Source organism: Hippopotamus amphibius, chromosome 1, assembly GCF_030028045.1.
Source record: "Hippopotamus amphibius kiboko isolate mHipAmp2 chromosome 1, mHipAmp2.hap2, whole genome shotgun sequence".
Lineage (NCBI taxonomy): Eukaryota > Metazoa > Chordata > Mammalia > Artiodactyla > Hippopotamidae > Hippopotamus > Hippopotamus amphibius.
In genome coordinates, this window is record NC_080186.1 from 87,743,718 (window position 1) to 87,765,137 (window position 21,420).

At 35.3% G+C, this 21,420-nt stretch overlaps 1 protein-coding gene across 2 annotated transcripts in view; it reads left to right on the plus strand.

Annotated features, from left to right (window-relative positions):
- The window catches only part of AGL (amylo-alpha-1, 6-glucosidase, 4-alpha-glucanotransferase), an 80,897-nt gene that overhangs the window by 47,470 nt on the left and 12,007 nt on the right, over positions 1-21,420 (plus strand). For both annotated transcript variants that reach the window (XM_057710521.1, XM_057718286.1), the window contains exons 26-31: positions 729-954; positions 2,168-2,279; positions 15,506-15,641; positions 16,652-16,764; positions 17,616-17,827; positions 19,981-20,078. In XM_057710521.1, coding sequence (XP_057566504.1) covers positions 729-954; positions 2,168-2,279; positions 15,506-15,641; positions 16,652-16,764; positions 17,616-17,827; positions 19,981-20,078 — 897 coding nt within the window. The remainder of the gene's footprint in view (positions 1-728; positions 955-2,167; positions 2,280-15,505; positions 15,642-16,651; positions 16,765-17,615; positions 17,828-19,980; positions 20,079-21,420) is intronic.

Consider the following 21,420-nt stretch of genomic DNA (forward strand, 5'->3'; position numbering starts at 1 on the left):
TTACCTTTTTAAAGGATCATTAAATAAGAATGCATGACCGAGATCATATATGGCCAAAAATATTTACTCTCTGGCCCTTTACAGAAAAGAGCTTGCCTACCCCTGAACTAGATGATTTCCCAGAGGATAATGCATTTGTTAGGGTAGTGGTAGCTGCTGTGAATTACAAACTCTTAAGTTTCAATGGCTTGTCACAAACAAAACTTATTTGCTCCTGGTCCTGTATGGGTGTTCAGGAGGCAGCTTTCCACATAGTGTTTCAGGGATACAGGCTCCTTTATCTACAGGATATACCATCTTCCAGGGTCTCTGGTTCTCTCCAGTCAGCTGACAGAGTGGGAAAGAGAGCCTGGGGGAAACATACCTGTTCCATGTGCTTAACTCTGCAGTTCTTATCCATTTATTTTTATTTTATCCATTTATGTGTTTATTTTATTCTTCGTATTCTTAGTTACTCAGATTTTGAAATGCCAGTGATTGAGAAAACTATCCCAGAGAGGGTGAGTCACACATGTTAGAGAAAAAGACAGGGCTAGGATCAAGGTTTCTGAGTTTTAATTCGGTGCTTGTTTGATATTATAATCACTTATTACGTGAAAATACAGAGACATAAGGGCAGGAGAGAAAAATGCATCAAAAGTAATGGTCACCAAAAATAACTCTTTTGTCTTCAATTTTTTAAATGATTGTTATTGTGTCAAATAATTCACCTAATTCTGTTGTTTTAGGAATATTATTCTAGCATTTGCTGGTACCCTGAGGCACGGTCTCATTCCTAATCTTCTGGGTGAAGGAACTTATGCCAGATACAACTGCCGGGATGCCGTGTGGTGGTGGCTGCAGTGTATTCAGGATTATTGTAAAATGGTTCCAAATGGTCTAGACATTCTCAAGTGCCCAGTTTCCAGAATGTATCCTACAGATGATTCTGCTCCTTTGTCTGCTGGCACACTGGTAAAGATCACTTCTTAAAATAATTTTTTTCCTGAAAAATGACTGGTAGCTTCTAATATAAAAATACATGTAATTAAGAATCTGAACCTTAAGAATTCTTCAGATATTGGTATTTATATAGCACCTGCTGCTACTATGAGAGACTGCATCGATAAGACTTGCTCTTTGCCCAAAGAGCTTGCAACGTGGTAGAAGAGGTGAGGTGTATATAATACAGTCATTGCAAAAAGAGGTGTATGGGAAGTGCTGTGTAGTCTCATGAAAGGAAGAGAGATGATCTGGTAGGTGGGCCTCAGGAGGACTACAGAAAGTAATTAAAATGTCACCTAAACTGAACCTTGAAAGGTGAGTAGGACGTCAGCAGAGATGAAGGAAGTTGTGAGAAGACATTAAAGATGAAAAGAATAATAAAGCACGGCAGGGGTTGAAGCACAGTTTAGGAAATACTGCTCAGTCTAGTTTGGCTTTTTATGTAGGGCACCTGGAGGGTAGTAAGGGATTGTAGAAAGGGTGGGCCAGGTTGTGGAGAGCCTTGGCTGCCAATCCAGGGAGTTCAGAGTTTCTCTTAGGAGCAGCGCAAAGTCAGTAACATTTTGAGTTGTTTTTTCCCAGTCAGAAATGTGCAGGGATACTGTACTTTTGCCATTCCTGATATGCCTTTATGTTTATACTTTGTTTGATATATGACTGTGAGAGACTTCTAATCTCCTCAGGGCTAGGATAGATTTATGTCTCCATGATGTTTATATCATGAAGTATTTAAAGAATATTTGTCCAAAAAAATTTACCTGAAGTAAATTAATACTTTAGTGTATAATTTATCTCCATTGCTATGTATGTAATGAGTAAGAACTTCAATGCCAGTTTAAAATTCAGATTTCTGTATAATAAGCTAGATTCATTTATTAGTTGAACTATTCACTCTAACACAAACTATACAAGCTCACAAGATCTGTTTTCATGCGTCAGCAAGATTACGGATTATTTCATGTCACAGAAATGTGTAGTCAAAGCTCCAGTGTGTTAAATATTCCTATGCCAGAGGTCTGCTGTATTATATGATGTACAGGAGCTGCTTCTTTCCCCACCCTTATCCCCATTCCTCCTTTTAAGGGAAAATATATGGTTTCACAAAACTGCAGTTGTGGAATTTGGGGGAAGATAGGAAAATTATAGTTTCTAACAGAGGTAACATCCATTACGTCTCCAACAGGATCAACCACTGTTTGAAGTAATACAGGAAGCTATGCAAAGACACATGCAGGGCATATGCTTCCGAGAAAGGAATGCCGGTCCACAGATAGATCGGAACATGAAGGATGAAGGTACATAACTTTAGGTACATAGTAAAGATTTACCGATGAGATGAAATTAAACCTTGTAATTGTTCATTTCTTTAACAAATATTTTATTTGTGTGTAAAACTTAAGACTATCATGATGAAAACAATTAAGAATTTCTGATCTCACTAGTTTAGTTTTAGCTTCTAGAGGAGAGATAAAATGTCACATCTTTTGTCAGCCAATTTAAAAGGTAATTTTGGTGGTTGCATTTATAATCATAATAATAATTGCTAATAGTTGAGTGCTTGCTATGTTCTAGGCAGTGTGCTAACTACTTTACCTATGTTATTCCCATCTAACATTCCCAGGAACATTGGGCATGTTGTATTGTTTCCATTTTTATTGGTAAGATGACTGAAGCAGACTGTCTCGCCCAGAGTCACACAGCTACTAAGTGACAGAGCTAAGATTTCACCCATAGTTTGTCTGCCCCTGTAATCTAGGCTCTTATAAAGTACTTTTTGTAAAGAAGTTTATTTGTATTGAGTTAAAATAGATATACTTTTTAACCTCTTCGAAGTTCATGATATTCCTATTTTTGTGGCAAACAGTCATCATGAGCCAACGCGAGGCTAACAGTTTATTTCATTTTATTACCCATGCCCCTTAGAGACATTCCAGTGGGTTTGTTGTATATTCATATATTATTTTGTAAAATATATATTGCTTTAAGTGCATGTAGACTTTTTTTTTAACTTTTTAATTTTGAAAGAATTGGGGACTGATAGAAAGTTACAAAAATGATATATAAGCGTATGTACCCTCAACCCTTCATCTAGCTTCCCCCAGTGAGGACATCTTGTATAACTGTAGTACAATATCAAGATCAGGAAGTAGATATTAGTGTAATACTGTTAACTAAGCTATAGACCATATTCCGTCTTCACCAGTTTTACATTAACTCATTTGCGTGTGTGTGTGTGTGTGTGTGTGTGTGTGTGTGGTTCTGTGCAATTTTACCCCATGTATAGCTTCGTGTAACCATTACCGCAGTCAAGATACAGAATTGTTCCATCACCACAAGGGTCTTCCTTGTGCTACCCCTTAATAGTCACACCAGCCATCCCTGGTCTCTGATAACTGCCAGTCTGTTCTGTGTCTCTGTAGTTTTGTCATTTTGAAAATGTAGATAAATGGAATCATATAGTATGTAACCTTTTGAGATTGGTTCTTTCACTAAACACAATTCCCCTTAGGAACCATCCAAGTTGCTGCATTTATCAGTATTTTATTGCTTTTTATTACTAAATAGTATTCCCTTTTATGGATGTACAATTCATCTTTTGAAGGACATTTGAATTGTTTCCATTTTTTTGGCTAATACAGATAGAATTGCTATGAACTTTCATATGCAGGTTTTTATGTAAACATAAGTTTCATTTCTCTGGGAGAAATGCCCAGTAATGTGATTGGGTAATATGGTTGGCACATGTTTTGTTTTGTAAGAAATTGCCAAACTATTTTCCAAAGTGGTTGTAACATTTTACACTCCCACCAGCAAACTGGATAGATCCAGTTTCTCCACATCCTTGCCAGAATTTGGTGTTATCACTTTTTTATTTCAGCTGTTTGGATAGTTGTGTAGACCACTCCGTATTGTGGTTTTGATTTGCACTTCCCTATTAGTGGTGTTGAACGTGTGTTCAAGTGCTTATTTACCATCTATATCTCCTCTTTGATAAAATGTCTATTCATATCTTTTATCCATTTTCTAACTGGATTGCTGGTTCTTTACTATTATGTGTGTGTAGTAAAATACACATTTACCATTTTATCATAAAATATATCATTTTAGCCATTTTTAAGTGTACAGTGCAGTGGCTTTAAGTACATTCACACTGTTTTTCAACCATCATCGCTGCCCATCTCCAGAACTTTTTCATTATCCCAAACAAAAACTCTATACCCAGTTAACAATAATTCCTCATTCTCTCCCCTGATAGCCCCTGGTAACTACCCATCTACTTTCTGTCTCTACGAATTTGACTATTCTAGGTACCTCATATAAATGGAATTGCCGAGACCAGCTCGGCAACTCGGGGCGAATGACGGGTGCCGCAAGCTTAAAGAAACACAGACACAGATTTAAGAGAAAGATGGGACCAGGGGACTCAACACCTCTAGGATCAAGAGCCCCGCTGCTTCATCCCACGTTGTTTTTATTGAGCTCTCGGCATTTCAGAAGCAAGATAGCATAAGGTTCTCACACTCCCAGTTTCGTCCCACAATCAAGGTTTTCTTTGAAATAACCAAACAAAGGCCTCATATGATTGGGGGCAGTGGTCTTTTGCAAGAACAGCAGAAGGAGGGCAGCTGCTATTGGCCAAGTCTCTGTTTGCCTCCTGGGTCCCAGTCTGAGCTGGGCGTGGGAAGCAACGCAGCCATGGGGGCAGGAGACCTCTCTCAGAAGGAATAAGGGTCTGTGCCCCACCCCTGTTGGCCCCTCTGCGACTGTGCCTGTCTTAGGTTGTTCCTCCTCTGAGGAAACTTACCCGTCTCTGGCTAACCAGCCATCCTCCGGGGCCAAACAGGGTGATATGAGGTGTGCAAGTGAGGAAGGGGCTGCGCCCCCAGAGAGGGTCAATTTTCTGTTTCCTCGGTAGCCTATGCCCCCATGGGCTCCACGCCCAGCACCCTTAGTTCCTCCGCTGCTCAAGCAGGACATCCTGCACCCAGTTGCTCGGCCCACATACTTTAATTACTTTTAGCCATATTTATTGTAACATTTTCAAGGTTTCAGAAAGACTTCTGAATGTTTTCCTACATGGAATTACATAATTTTTGTCCTTTTGTGTTTGGCTTATTTCACTTAACGTTGGTGTATCAGAGCTACATATACTACATTCTTATGCTCTTTGTTTAAATACTACCACATTGCTTTCCATAATTACCGCACCAGTCTCCATTCCTATTAACAATCAGAGTGACTTCTTATGCGCCCTCATGCCTACCAACATTAGGCATTATCCTCTAATGCCAGATGTGGGTGTAAAGCCATATGTAGTTGTTTTTACTTGCACTTCTCTTGTTATTGAGTTTGAGTATTTGCTTATGTGTTTATTGGCCTCTTTGGAAAGTTTCCTTTCCTATAAATTGTTTGTTCATGTTCTGCGCCTTTACTCATCTTTCTTTTGGTATTTCTGTGTTTTTAATGTTGATTATCAGGAGTTTTTTATTTATTCTAGGTATTTGTCCACCTTAGTTTTAGATCTGCACAAATCTTTTCCCAACTTATCTATGGTGTCCTTCACTATATTTTATTTTAGAAGTGCTACCCCCACCTTCATGTCATAAAGATAATCTCTCACATTAACTTTTATTAACTTTGGGGGTTTGCCTTTTACAAATTTTTTTTAAAAAGAAATAATACATTCCACTTTAATCCATTCTATTTTTGTTCTTATGATTCTTGTTTTTAAGACCTATATCTATATTAACTTAAACCATGTCTATGTTCATTTCTTTAACTTATTAAAATCCATACTGACCCCTAACAGAATAAATAATTTAGCATGTACCCCCTCCCCCAATCCCTATTTCATATTATCTAGATGGAATTTCAGTTTGAATTGTTGTGACTTTACTTCTTTTTCTTTACTTTGGTTATTGCCTTTTTTTTTAGGCAACAATAAACTTTGATGTGTAATTTGGTCGTCTTTTCATTCTGTATCTCTTAGTAGTATCCTCCTAGATTTCTTTCTTTACTTATTTGAGTTAATCAAATGAACTTATCTTATTGATTTATGTTAATATATGAAAACCTTTCAGAACAATGCCTACTACTACAGTGCCCTGTTGTAGTCGTTTTTATTGTTGCTATATGAGTATTTTTATTGTTGCTGTATGAGCGTTTTTAAAGTTGAAACTTACATGTCAAGACCTCCAAGACCTTGTATGACTGGCAGTATTTTTATTTATGCCCTCATATTTAAATGACAGATTGGACAGAAATGCTTTTTTCCTTCAATACTTTAGAAAATATTGTGCTGTTGACTTCTTGTTTCCAATATTGCTATTGAAAAGCATATGGACCTATACCTTGTTCCATTAGAAGTGACCTACCTTTTTTTCCTTGAAGATTTTACAACCATCTCTGTGTCTTAATTTGGATTTTACTCTAACTTTTCTTATCTGTTTCATTTGGTACTCTATGAGCCCTTTTAATCTGAAATACTTCTTGATTCTAGAATATTTATCATTTTATTTCTTCAGATATTTTCTTCCTTCTCTTTCCACTTTCTGGGGGTACTTTTGTTTGGATATCTTCTTGTTTATTTCTATCCCCATAGCTTTTAGCTCTTTTCTTCTATTTTCTCCCTTTAACCTTTACTGCTGCCTTTGGAGAATTTTTCAGTCTCGTCTTCCATCTCTCTAATTCATTCTTAGCTGTATCCATCTTTTAGTCTCTTTATCACCTTATCGTTTTCTTTATTTCAACTATTAAAGGTTTCAGACCTAACATCTCCACGCAGTCATTTTTAATGTCTTATGTTCCTGCTTTATGTTAATAATATCTTGTCTGCGTCTTTGCAGATATTTATTTTGCTTATTGTATATTATCAGTCCATCAATTCCAGTAATTCTGCTTCACGTGAAATATGCTACTCAGCTTCTCTCTCTTGTATAGTCTTTAGACTCCTCTGGTATCTAATGTTTTATCTTTTCCCAATAAGCTCATATTCCGTTGATTATTAGCTACTCTGTACAACACTAGAAAGAAGAAATCTCCTTAAGTTGTAACACAGCAGCCTTAAGAGCCGAAGTAGAATAAAAGTCCAAAGTGACTGGTCAGGTCTCACCTGTTTTTATGAGTTTCTCCCAAACGTTATGTCAGTTCTTCACAGCAATACCTCACACGTGCTTCTCCAGAGTTGATTGTGGGGAGGGAGCAAATAGCCTAGAATACTTTGCCAGCTCATCAGGAAGTGCAAAAATAGATTTTCTACTCACTTTATGCATTTGAGACAATCTACTCATTCATAGCCATTTTGACCTGTGTACCATTTTGTTTGTGTTCTTATGACCTTGTAGCCAAATCTCTGAGATTTAATCACTAAACGTTGACTATCCAGATATTTAATATCAAATAAATTAAAAAGCTCTTTGCCTTTGCATCGTATATTTAATATCAAATAAACTAAAAAGCTCTTTGCCTTTGTGTATCACTTGACTAACATTTTCCATAAACTAATACCTGTATTCCTAGTTTATAATAGAGGAAATAGGAACAGGAGGTAAAAATAGCTTGCCCAAGGACATGCATTGACCATCCATTAATAAACATAAGGGAAGCATTCAATATCACCAGTACTCAAACAAATTCATGTTAAAGTAGGTCACTGTATATATGTAATACACCCTTGTTTATTCATTCATCTGTTGATGGACTTTTAGGTTGTTTCCATGTCTTGACTATTGTAAATAGTGCTTCTGTGAACATTGGGGTACATGTATCTTTTTGAATTAGAATTTTCATCTTTTCTGGATATATGTCCAGGAGTAGGATTGCTGGATTATATGGTAGTTCTATTTTTAGGTTGTTAAGGAACCTCAGTACTGAAATGAGCCAGTGAACAGTTTTGAGCAGGAGTGACATGACCTAACTTGTGTGTTAAAAATATCATGGTGACTGCACCAATTTACTTTCCCAGCAACATTGTACGAGGGTATCCTTTTATCCACATCCTCCCCAACATTTGTTATTTGTAAACTTTTTGATAATAGCCATTCTGACAGGTATAAGGTGATACTTCATTGTGGTTTTGATGTACATTTCTCTAATAATAGCAACGTTGAGCATCTTTTCATATGCCTATTAGCCATCTGTATATCTTCTTTGGAAAAATGTCTACTCAAGTCTTCTATTTTTATTCAATTATGTGCATTTTTTAAAAAATATATTGAATTATATGAACTGTTCATATATATTGGACATTAACTGCTTGTTGTTTGCATTATTTGCAAGTATTTTCTCCCATTGTATAGCTTGTCTTTTTGTTTTGTTGATGGTTTCCTTCATTGTGAAAAAGCTTTTAAGTTTAATTAGGTCCTATTTGTTTATTTTTGCTTTTATTTCTTTTGCCTTAGGAGACAGATCCAAGAAAATATTGCTATGATTTATGTCAAAGAGTGTTCTGCCTATGTTCTTTTCTAGTTTTATGACTTCACGTTTCACATTTAGGTCTTTAAACCATTTTGAGTCTATTTTTGTATATGGTATGAAGCAATGTTCTTATCTCATTGTTTTACTTGTGTCTGTCCAGTTTTCCCAGCACCACTATTGAAAAACTCTCTTTTCTCCATTGTATATTCTTGCCTCCTTTGTCACAGATTAATTGACGGTAGCTACAGGGTTTATTTCTGAGCTCTCTATTCTGTTCCATTGATCTGTGCATCTGTTTTTATGCCAGTACTATGCTGTTTTCATTACTGTAGCTTTGTATTATAGTCTGAGGTCTAGGAGGGTTGTACCTCCAGCTTTGTTCTTTTTTCTTGGGGTTATTTTGGCAATTCAAGGTCTTTTGTGGTTCCATATAAATTTTAGGATTATTTGTTTTAGTTCTGTGAAAAAAATATTGTGGGTATTTTGATAGGAATTGCTTTAAATCTGTAGATTGCTTGGGTGATATGGCCATTTTAATAGTAGTAATTCTTGCAGTCTAATAGCACAGGATATCTTTCTGTTTCTTGGAATCATCTTCAGTTTCCATCAGAAATATTTTGTAGTTTTCAGAGTATAGGTCTTTAACCTTGGTTAAGTTTATCCCTAGGTTTTTGTCTTGTTTTGTTTTGTTTTTTTACTTTCTCTTTATGATATTTCATTATTAGTGTATAGAAATGCAACAGATTTCTGTATATTGATCTTATATCCTACAGCCTTGCTGAATTCATTTGTTAGTTCTAATAGTTTTGGGGTGGAGACTTTAGGGTTCTCTATATAGAGTATCATGTCATCTGCAAATAGTGACACTTTTTACCTCTTCCCTTCCAATTTGGATATGTTTTATTTCTTTTTCTTGTCTGATTGTTGTGGCTAGGACTTCCAATACAATGTTAAACAGAAGTGGCAAGAGTGACCATCCTTTTCTTGTTCCTGAATTTAGCGGGAAAGCTTTCAGCTTTTCACCATTGAGTACTATGTTGGCTGTGGGTTTGTAGTGAGTGGCCTTTACTAGGTTGAGATATGTTTCCTCTATATCCACTTTGATGAGAGTTTTATCATGAATGAATGTTGAATTTGGTCAGATGCTTTTTCTGCATTTATTTAAATGATCATGTGATTTTTTTTCTTTCTTTTTGCTAACATGGTATAACACATCGATTGATTTGCCTATGTTTATCCTTGTGACCCTGCAGTGAGTCCAGCTTGATCTTGATATATGATCCTTTTTATATATTGTTGGATTCAGTTGGCTAATATTTTGTTGAGAATTCTTTCATCTATATTCGTCAAAGATATTGGCCTGTAATTTTCTTTTTTTGTAGTGTCTTTGTCTGGTTTCGGTATCAGGGTGATGGTGGTCTCATAGAATGAATTTGGGAGTGTCCCCTCTTTTCAGTTTTTTGGAATAGTTTCAGAAGGATAGGTATAAGGTCTTCTTTATATGTTTGGTAGAATTCCCCTGTGACACTTACCGCTCCTGGACTTTTGTTTGCTGGGAGTTTTTAAATTACAGATTTAATCTCACTTCTAGTGATCAGTCTGTTCAAATTGTCTGTTTCTCCTTGACTCAATCTTGGCAGGCTATATGTTTCTAGAAATTTGTCCATTTCTTCTAGGTTATGCAGTTTGTTGGCATATAACTATTCATAGTACTCGCTTATGAATTTTTGTATCTCTGTAATATCAATTATTATTTCTCCTCTTTCATTTCTTATTTTGTTTAGGTCCTCTTTGTTTTTTTCCTGATGAGCCTGACTAAAAGTTTATTAATCTTGCTTATATTTTCAAAACAACACTCTTGGTTTCATTGATCTTCTCTATTGGGTTTTTTCCTTTTTTTTTTTTTTTTTTTTTGGTCTATATTTGTTTTCTCTGATTTTTCTTATACCCTTCCTTCTGCTGACTTTAGGCTTTGTTTATCCTTCTGTTTCTTATTCATTTAGATGGTAGGTTAAGTTTTTATTTGAGATTTTTCTTCTTTCTATTTTGCAGTGAACTTCCCTTTTACAGCTGCTTTTGCTACATCTCATGGATCTTGGAAAGTTGTGTTTTCATCTCCTTTTGTCTCCAGCTATTTCCTGATTTCCTCTTTAATTTCATCACTGACCTCCCCCCCTTTTTTTGGTAGCATATTGTTTAGTCTCCACTTGTTTGTTCTTTACCCATTTTTCTTTCTGTAGTTGATTTCTAGTTTCATACCTTTGTGGAAGAGAAGATGCTTGATATAACTTCTATCCTCTTAAATTTGTTTAGGCTTATTTTGTGGCCTAGTATATGATCTATTCTGGAGAACGTTCCATGTGCACTCAAAAAGAAGGTGTACTCTGCTTTTTTGGAATGTAGTGTCCTGTTTATATCAATAAAGTCCAACTGGTCTGTTGTGTCATTTAGGACCACTGTTGCCTTATCGATTTTCTGTCTGGATAATATGTCTGTTGATGTCAGAGAGGTTTTAAAGTCTCATACAATTATTGTATTATTGTCAATTTCTCCCTTTAGGTGTCTGTTAGTATTTGCCTTATATATTTAGGTGCTCCTATATTGGGTGCATGTATGTTAACGAGTATAATATCCTCTTCTTGTATTTATCCCTTTTTCTTTATATAATGCCTTCTTCATCTTTCATTAAAGCTTTTGTTTTAAAGCCTATTTTGTCTGATATGAGTATTGCTGCCCCTGCTCTCTTATTTCCATTTGCATGAAATATCTTTTTCCATCCCCGTACTTTCAGTTTGTGTGTCTTTCACCCTGAAGTGAGTCTCTTGTAGACAGCATATTGAGGGTCTTGTTTCTTTACCCAGTCAGCCACTGCCTGTCTTTTGATTGGAGCAGTTAGTCCAGTGACATTTACAGTAATTGTTGGTAAGTATGTACTTATTGCCATCTTATTCCTTGTTTTCCAGTTGTTTTTATAGTTCTTCTTTGTTCATTTCTTTTTCATTTTTCCCATTGTGGTTTGATGATTTTCTTTTGGAGTATGCTTGAGTTCCTTTCTTTTTGGTTTTTGTGTATCTCTTGCAGGTTTTTGATTTGTGGTTACCATGGGGTCCATATATGTTGACTCATAATTATATCTACTTGCTTTAAACTGATGATCATTTAAGTTCAAACATATTTTAAAAGATCTACATTTTTTACTCCCCTCCCCCACATTTTGTGTTTTTATGTAGTATTTTACATCTTCATGCTTATCCCTTTACTGTTATTGTAGATATAGTTGCTTTTACATTTTTTTGTTGTTGTTTTTTTTTAATCTACATACTGGTTTATTTCACTGATATTCAATCCTTACTGTATGTTTGCCCTTTCCTATTGGGATTTTCCCTTTTCTATGGATTTTTACTTCTTTTCCCATTTAAAGAAGACCCTTCAACATTTCTTTTAAGGTAGGTTTAGTATTGCTGAATTCTTTATTTTTTGCTTATCTGAGAAATTCTTTTTTTTTTTTAATTTATTTTTGGTGGCATTGGGTCTTCGTTGCTGCACGCAGGCTTTCTCTGCTTGCAGCAAGTGGGCTTATTGTGGTGGCTTTTCTTGCTGTGGAGCATGGGCTCTAGGGCATGCAGGCTTCAGTAGTTGTGGCGCATGCGCTCAGTAGTTGTGGCTCACAGGCTTAGTTGCTCTGCGGCATGTGGGATCTTCCTGGACCAGGGATTGAACCTGTGTCCCCTACAGTGGCAGGTGGATTCTTAACCACTGTGCCACCAGGGAAGTCCCTGAGAAATTCTTTATTTCTACTTCTATTCTAGATGATAATCTTTCTGGACAGAGTATTCTAGGTTGTAGGTTTTTCCCTTTCAGCACTTCAAATGTATCATACCACTCCTTCCTGGACTGCAGAGTTTCTGCAGAGAAACCAGCTGATAATCTTAAAGGAGTTCCCTTGTATATGACTCTTTGTTTTTCTCTTGCTGCCTTTAGAATTCTCTCTTTATCACTAACATTTGCCATTTTAATTATGATATGTCTTAGTTGAACCTATTGGGTTCATCTTGTTTGGGACCCTCTGTTTTCCTGTTCTGGATATCTGTTTCCTTCTTTGGGTTTGGGAAGATTTCAGCCATACTTTCTTCAATTACAGTTTTGATCCCCTTCTGTCTTCTCCTTCTGGAACCCCTATATTGACACATTTTATATTATTCCATAGATCTCGCATATTGCTTTTTTTTTTCATTTGTCTTTCTGTCTGTTATTCTAATTGGGTGATTTCCATTATTCTATCTTTCAGATCATTTATGCATTCTTCTTCGTCATTTAGTCTGCTATTCATTGCTTCTTGAGTGCTTTTTATCTCAGAAATTGAATTGTCTATTTTTTATTGGGTCTTCTTTATAGTTTCTAGTTCCTTGTTAAAATGATCCATGCTTAGATCAGTTCTCTTTCTTAATTTGGTTAACATCTGTGGCTCCACTCAGACACAGTCCAAGGTTCCGTTTTTTTCCCCTGTTGTAGTATCCCAGATCTAGTGCAAGGTTATGGCATGGAGTGGGCAGAGCCAAAACGTTAACTCAGCTGGCACTGGGATTCATGGCATTGTGGTTGTGAGAACTGAAGCAACTACACTCCTGTCAGATATCCAGGCTCTTTCTGTGGCACTGTTTGAGTAAGCGCCAACAGTGGCCACTGCCACCCTACCTGGACCATAACCCAGGCCCCTGGACTGTCTTCTGCATCCCTACATGGAATCTTTTCCCAGGACCTGGCTGCCTAGATCTATTGCCAAGCTGTGGCATGGAGTGAGTGGGGCCATGGTGTTCACTCAGCTCAGATTGGGGGGCACAAGGCGGCGACAGTCACTAGGGTAGACCTCTCTCTTCGCCCTGTCTGATGGCAAGCCAGCACCCACATATTCCTCACAAGTGGAGTCTGGGCTTCTCAAGCCCTTCTCTCCATCCCAGCAGTTCTCCAAACAGTCAAGTGGGCTTGTTGTCTCTGTATAGGACCCCAGAATTGGGATACCTAGTCTGGCTTGACCCACTCACTCCCCAGGGTGAGTGTCTGCCCTTGTGATCTCCCTTTCCACCCCAGTGCTTTTCTTCTCATCCTACCTGATTACATGGGAATCATTTTTGCAGCCTTGGTTGTATAGAAGTTCTTCTGCTGGGTCCCATTTAGTTTTCCATGAGAATTTTCCACACGTAGGTGTATTTTTGATGTGTTTGGGGAGAGGGGTGAGCTCCACATCCTCTTACTCTGACATCTTGATCTCCCACTGAAAAGAATCTTGTTCTTCTTTCTCAAAGTTGCTTTGGCTCTTTGGGGTCTTTTGTGTTTCCACACCAATTTTAGAATTATTTGTTCTAGTTCTGTGAAAAATGTCATTGGTATTTTGATAGGGATTGCATTGAATCTGTAGTTTGCTTTGGTAGTATGGTCATTTTAGCAATTTCATTCTTCCAGACAGACCATTAGCACTGTATATTTTCCATTTGTTTGTATCATCTTAAATTTCTTTTATCAATGTCTTATAGTTTTCCAAGTACAGGTCTTGGAAATGAGATTGTTTTCTTAATTTCTGTTTCATATAGTTCATTGTTAGCATATAGAAACACAACAGATTTCTATATGTGAATTTTGTATCCTGCAACTTTACCAAATTCATTGATGAGCTCCAGTCATCTTTTGGTGGTATCTTTAGGATTTTCTATACTGTATCATGTCATCTGCAAACAGTGACAGTTTTATTTCTTCCCTTTCAATTTGGATTCTTTTTATTTCTTTTTCTTGTCTGATTGCTGTGGCTTCCAATACTTCCAATACTGTGTTAAATAAAAGCAGCAAGAGTGGGCATACTTATCTTGTTCCTGAATTTAGCAGAAAAGATTTTAGCTTTTTACTGTTGAGTATGTTGTTAGCTGTGGGCTTTTCATATATGACCATTATTATTTTGATGTACATTCCCTCTGTACCCACTTTGTTGACAGTTTTTATCATAAATGGGTGTTGAATTTTGTCAAAAGCTTTTTCTGCATCTGTTGAGATTATCATATGATTTTGTTCTTCACTTTGTTAATGTGGTGTATCACACTGATTGATTTACAAACACTGAACCATCCTTGCATCCCTGGGGTAAATCCCACTTGATCATGGTGTGTGCTTTTTCATGTTGAATTTGGTTTGCTGATATTTTGTTGATAGTTTTTGCATCTGTGTTCATCTCTGAGTTATTTAAATTTTTAATTTTAATTATCAAATATCTCAACATACAGAAAATAATGTAAATTATGCTTTCAACCTAGAACTGAAATTAGACAGATATTAACATTTGGCCATATTTTCTTCAGATCATTTTCTTTTGTTTTGGAAAGAAATTAACCCACAGATACAGCTAAAGCTTCATGTCTATCTCTTTCTCTTCCCTCACTCTCTAGAATTAGCAACTATCCTATAATCAGGATTTACTATTTCCATGTAAATTTTTGTACTTTATGTGTTAATATGTGTTTGAATATGTGTAAATTATGTATGATATATATTATGTAGTATATATTCAGTATTATGTAGTATATATTCAGTATATTATAGTATATACTGTATAATGTGAATATATTATATGTTTTCTAATTTTATACAAATAGTATCATATTAGACATAGCCATATAGACACATATAGTTATATGTATTAGTATTATCTGTACTTTAAACTTTTACAGAAAAGTCATCTTATGCATATTCTTTTGCAACTTATTTACTCAGTCATTCCATTTTATCCATTTTGCTTTATGTAAATTCTAGTTCATTAATCTTAAATGGTATAGAGAGTTTTCCATTATATGACTAGACTAGTGTTTATCTGTTCCTCTTTTCAGCAGTTATACATTTTCTTGCTAATACAAACAATGTTGCAAAGAATATTCTTGTATGTGTCTCCATGTTCACATAGGTAAGCGTTTCTCCAGAGTGTATGTCTAGAAATGAAATTATTGTGTGGTAGAATATGCATATCTTCAACTTTTAAGGTGTCACCAAATTGCTCTCCAGAGTAGTTGTCCTAATTTATTATATTCCTTTTAAATTTTATAAATGTTTTGTTTTTCTTTTTTAGGCTTTAATATAACTGCAGGGGTTGATGAAGAAACAGGATTTGTTTATGGAGGAAATCGGTTAAATTGTGGTACATGGATGGATAAAATGGGAGACAGTGACAGAGCTAGAAACAGAGGAATCCCAGCCACTCCAAGGTAGTGTTTATTTATAGTTTATATATTTATATCATTTGTAAAGCGACATACTTGTGGAATCTTTTATTCTATTAACCATTAAGACTTCATGCTAAATCAGTCAAAATCTTCATTCCTTCCTCCCACTTCCCCTTCCATGCACTCCTTTTTCTCCCCCAGTATACATACACCCAATCCTTTTGATATGTCACCAAGTAAAGCTGTCTGTTCTCCTCTGGACGTTCTCATGGGTTGATTCCCTACGAGCACCTCAAAGGAAAGTTTTGTGATTCATTATTCCTGTGGTTAAGACATTTTTAATAACCTGAAGTATTTTCGTTGTAAATATTTCATTATTATTATCTTTTGTAAATATAGAAAACAACCAGTTGTCCTGTGTTTTATGAAATCCTTTCACTTTCTGGACATTTTTCCCCTTAATCTTTTAATCTTTTATCCCATCGTTTCTTTTTATAATTTCAAGTTCTTACTACAGTATCAAGTCTGGGAAACTATTTTCTTATTCCAAATTTTATCTTTGATCAAAATTATCAAAATTATTGAATAGTAGTTGTCATTACATGTTTTACAAATTCTTTTTAAAACCTGCTTATTTTGGTGAATTATTAGATCTTGTACTTCCCTTTCATTTTCCTTAAGAATGAGCTTTCAAATTATGCTGTTCACCTTCCCTGGCTTTCTTCAGTCCTATATCCCCTGTTTTCTGTCTTTTCTCTGGAACTCTATCTCAGTATTCTCTGACTCCTACTTCTGCCTTTTTTCCAGCAGCTGCCTCCTTTTATTCCATAATCTCTATTCTACTTGACAGAATTTTTTAAAAATACATTAAGATGGTAGGCAATGGCAAAGTAATAAGAGGAGTGATTTCTTATACATGCAATACACATTCCTATAAAGTGAGCATTTTTATAGTCATTTTTATAATACATTAGTTATGTAATTCTTCAAAATTGTTTTTTGAATGCCCTTTAAATAGTGCATCACAGAATAAAGTTTATTTTTAATTTTAGAGATGGATCTGCTGTGGAAATTGTGGGCCTGAGTAAATCTGCTGTTCGTTGGTTGCTGGAATTGTCCCAAAAAAATATTTTTCCTTATCATGAAGTTGCAGTAAAAAGACACGGTAAGCTGTTTCTTTTGTTTACAAAGAAACTCCAAATGTACTATCTATATTTTTTACCTATGTAATCATCATGTGACTCAATGAACTAATATAAGAAAACCCTTAGGATTAAGAGAAAAGAAAAACCATTAATTTACTAGTATGAAAATTGTAACAAGCCCAGTTACTAATCATATTTTTATAGCAACTTTGAACTGAGATATGAAGAACATCATACTTTTTTTTTCTTCAGTATGACCTTAAGCAGGTCAAGTTTTGATGAACAATTATGAAATCTTTACACCTCTTTTTCTAGAACAGTGCTGTCCAATAGAAATATAATTTGTCACATACATAATTTAAAATTTTCTAGTAGCTACATTTAAAAAAGTTAAAAGAGACAGGTGAAATTAATTATGATTATATTTTTTTATTAACTCAATATATGCCAAATATTATTTCAGCATGTAATCAATATGAAATTATTCATGAACTATTTTACATTCTTTTGGGGGGTACTATGTCTTTGAAATGCAGTATATATATAAATATATATATATAAACACAATATATTCTTCTGGCACCTCTCAATTCAGACTAGCCTCCTTTCAAGTGCTCAATAAAGATAATTTTATCAAATGTAAGAGTGATCCAAACAAAGACAAATGATCTGGGATCATTTGTTAGAGTCTAATCCTTTTTTTGGTAAATTAATAAAAGATGATTTTTAATTTCTGGCCAGTGTCCTTCAAAAGACCCTGACACTTTCAAAAAGTGGATAATTTATTGACTAAATAGTACTTTTTAGCTGTAACTAAGTGTATGGGTTTCTTTGAATGCTTAAAACTATCAAGTCTCTTATAATGTTTCAGGAAAAGTTGTGAGAGTCTCATATGATGAGTGGAACAGAAAAATACAAGCTAACTTTGAAAAGTTATTTTACGTGTCGGAAGACCCTTCAGATGTCAATGAGAAGCATCCTAACCTGGTACACAAACGTGGCATATACAAAGACAGTTACGGAGCTTCAAGCCCTTGGTGTGACTACCAGCTCAGGCCGAATTTTACCATAGCGATGGTTGTGGTGAGTGACTTGTTTTGTTCTTTGCAAATTTCAAAAATGTTATGATAGGGTTCATTTAGTTCTTTATTCCCATTTATTTTCAAATTCACTGAATTTCTAAAAAGTGCATTGTTTAGCAGCTAATTTTATATGGTCTTTTCTACTGAATAAAGCATTATGCATATCATCCTTAACCTATAACATTTGGTGTCAAAAATAGAAAATAATGGATGACGACTAATGAAGTTCTTCTAAATGTTTTTTACATCCTAACACACATAGAGAAAATGATGATATTTGTACAGCACGCTGGGCTAAATGGATTAGGTTGCTGCCAGATCCAGCTGCTTCTGTTAGCCCCAGGCCCCACCCAGCTGCCTTGAAAGCTGAGGACATCCATATTTCAGCACACCTGTGCCCTGACCAGTGCCTCAGCACACTAGTTGGAAACATCTGGACTAGTGAACTAATATGGGTAGCTTCAATTCACATTCTGTTTTCTCTGTTGTATTGCTCTAATTGGTTCTGTCTAGCCAAGGATTCTAGACTCTCCTTGTTTTATCTATACTTAGTCTAAAAATAAAGTACAGTAGAATAGAGAAGGTGTTCTATGCCTGCTTAGATGTTGCCACTTTGTCAAAAAGAATATTAAATGTAGTATTATTAATTATAGTAGAATAAAAAATACTCAGGTACATAAAGGTAGCTTTGGTTCAGTGTGCATTTGGTTTCATTTAACATTTAAAATTAATGCAAATTCTTTCTCTCCTTCTCTATATCACATGGAAGTTTACTCATGCTATTGGAGTGGAAATCCTTCTGTATTTTATTATGACCCTAAAAGCAAAAAATGAGTTCCAGGTGAACTTGAAGGAAGCTATTATAAATCTTCTGAAGAATGAATTATATGGGTTTAAATATGTTCTGCCTTCATTGTAGCTGTGGCAGCTTCATTTTGTATACGAGTATACTTTCTTAAGTGACACAAGGAAACAATCACCTCAAGCAGCTTTCCTAACCTCTACAGCCAAGATCAGCATTTCCAAGTTAACCTAATAGTATTAGGTCTGATTACGTGTCTGCACTTGATTTCTGACCTGCACTATATTTTTTTTCAATTATTTATTTATTTATTTATTTATTGGCTGCATCGGGTCTTCGTTGCTGTGCGCGGGCTTCCTCTGGTTACAGAGAGCAGGGGCTACTCTTTGTTGCAGTGCAGGGCTTCTCATTGTGGTGGCTTCTCTTGTTGCAGAGCACAGGCTTCAGTAATTGTAGCACATGGGCTCAGTAGTTGTGGCTCACGGGCTCTAGAGCGCAGGCTTAGTGGTTGTGGTGCAGGGGCTTCATCGCTCCTCGGCATGTGGGATCTTCTCCACCCGGGGATCAAACCCATATCCCCTGTATTGGCAGGCGAATTCTTAACCACTGAGCCACCAGCGAAGGTCCCTGACCCACACTGTATTTTTAAAGTTTTCATTATTTTCCAAGTTTATAGTTTATTTTCCAATGTGGGTGGACCCTAATTCTTCTGTGATCTTAAAAAGCTTGTGTATTTGGAGGGGTTTTTAAGCTTTACTTTTTTTAAAACTCTTTATTGGAATATAATTGCTTTACACTGTTGTGCCAGTTTTTGCTGTACACCAAAGTGAATCAGCTGTATTTATACATATATTCCCTTATCCCCTTCCTCCCACAACTCCCTCCCACCCTAACTATCCCAGCCTTCTAAGTCATTACCCATCATCGAGTTGATCTCCCTATGTTATGCAGCAACTTCTCCCTAGCTGTTTTACAGTTGGTAGTGTATATATGTCAATGCTACTCTCTCACTTCATCCCAGCTTCCCGTTCACCCCCCACTCCACCCCATGTCCTCAAGTCCATTCTCTACATCTGCATCTTTATTCTTGCCTGTCACTGCGTTCATCAGTACCATTTTTTAGATTCCATGTATATGAGTTAGCATACGGTATTTGTTTTTCTCTTTCTGGCTTACTTCACTCTGTATGACAGTCTCTAGGTCCATCCCCCTCACCAAAAATAACTCAATTGCATTCCATTTTATAGCTGAGTAATATTCCATTGTATATATGTGCCACATCTTCTTTATCCATTCATCTGTTGATGGGCATTTAGGTTAAAGCTTGTATATTTGTTTTTAACATTCATTAGGCCCCTGAGCTCTTTACTACAGAAAAAGCATGGAAAGCTTTGGAGATTGCAGAAAAAAAATTGCTTGGTCCTCTTGGCATGAAAACTTTAGATCCAGAGTAAGTCATAAGTATTAAGAATGTTGTTCATATTATATTTAATATATAATTATGTTTAATTATATTAACATTGGCATGAAAACTTTGGATCCAGAGTAACTTGGAGTATAAGTTTTAAGAATGTTGTTGATATTTTATTGTATCAAGCCATCATTTTTTTGCTTATCAAAAAAATCTCTAAAATTGCATTAAAGCTGAATTTTTTAAAATACCTTCTGTATCTTCATTAAACATCAGTGTTCAAAATGCCTTTGGCTTGTTCTGTATTCAGTACTCAATAAAAGAACTTTAATTTTATAAAACTAATATGTCACAAATATTTTCTAATGCCTTTTTTTTTCTGATTGTAAAAGTCATACATGATTATTATGAACATTGGAAATATAGACATATTGTCTCCTCAGAGACAATCTTAATTTTCTAAGTTGTCACTCCTAGTAATTCCCTCCATATTTCTAAATGGTATATGTTTGCATCTGTTTCTTAATTCTTTTAAATATTAGACATTTTACTCTTTGTGGTGACAGATGAGGATTTAACTCTGTCCTTACCTCGCCACAAACCATTTCTATCCTCTCTAAGTAATTACACCACTATTTTTATTTAAACCAATAAATAATTTTTATGATTGTATCTCATTTTGTATTTTTCTTTTTCCATTTTTGTTTTTTCTTGTGTTTCTAATACTTTCTGTTTTTCTTTCTAATACTCTTACTGTTTTGTTTAAAGCTTGATACCCATCATCAAATTGCTTTCTCTTGCATGTGTATGAGATTCCCATTTTTGTAGTACCGTTACCTTTGTAGATTTTTCCTAACTTATTGTGTACTCATTTCAGTCTTGAGATGCTAAATTTTATATGTGTATACTTCTCTGCATTCTAAAGTATCCTCTGTGTTTTCAGAGGTGTTAAGAACCACTGTCAAAACTAAAACCGATAGTGAAAGCTTACTCGTGTTGCAAGTTCTATCTCACTAAAAGAAAAAAAGATAGTAATTACACAGAGTATAGATAATTGTCTTGTATTAAATGCTGTAGTGTTTGTAACTTTGTATAGTTTGTAAGTATGTATAAATTGTGTGTATTCATTTGCTGTTTATAATCTGATAATGTGCCAGTTTAATTTTAAAATAACTTCATGAAGAAGTTTAAAAAACAACCTTTCCAACATATAATAATTAATAAAAGCTTATCTTTAATGTTTACTAATTCAAAATAATCTGTGTACAATTGTTATAAGTATATCAGAGGCCTAGTGAAATAATCTTAACTAATATTTAGTGCCTCCTTGAAGGCAAGATATCTGAGTATTCTATATTTTTTGTATTAGACAGTAGGTGTT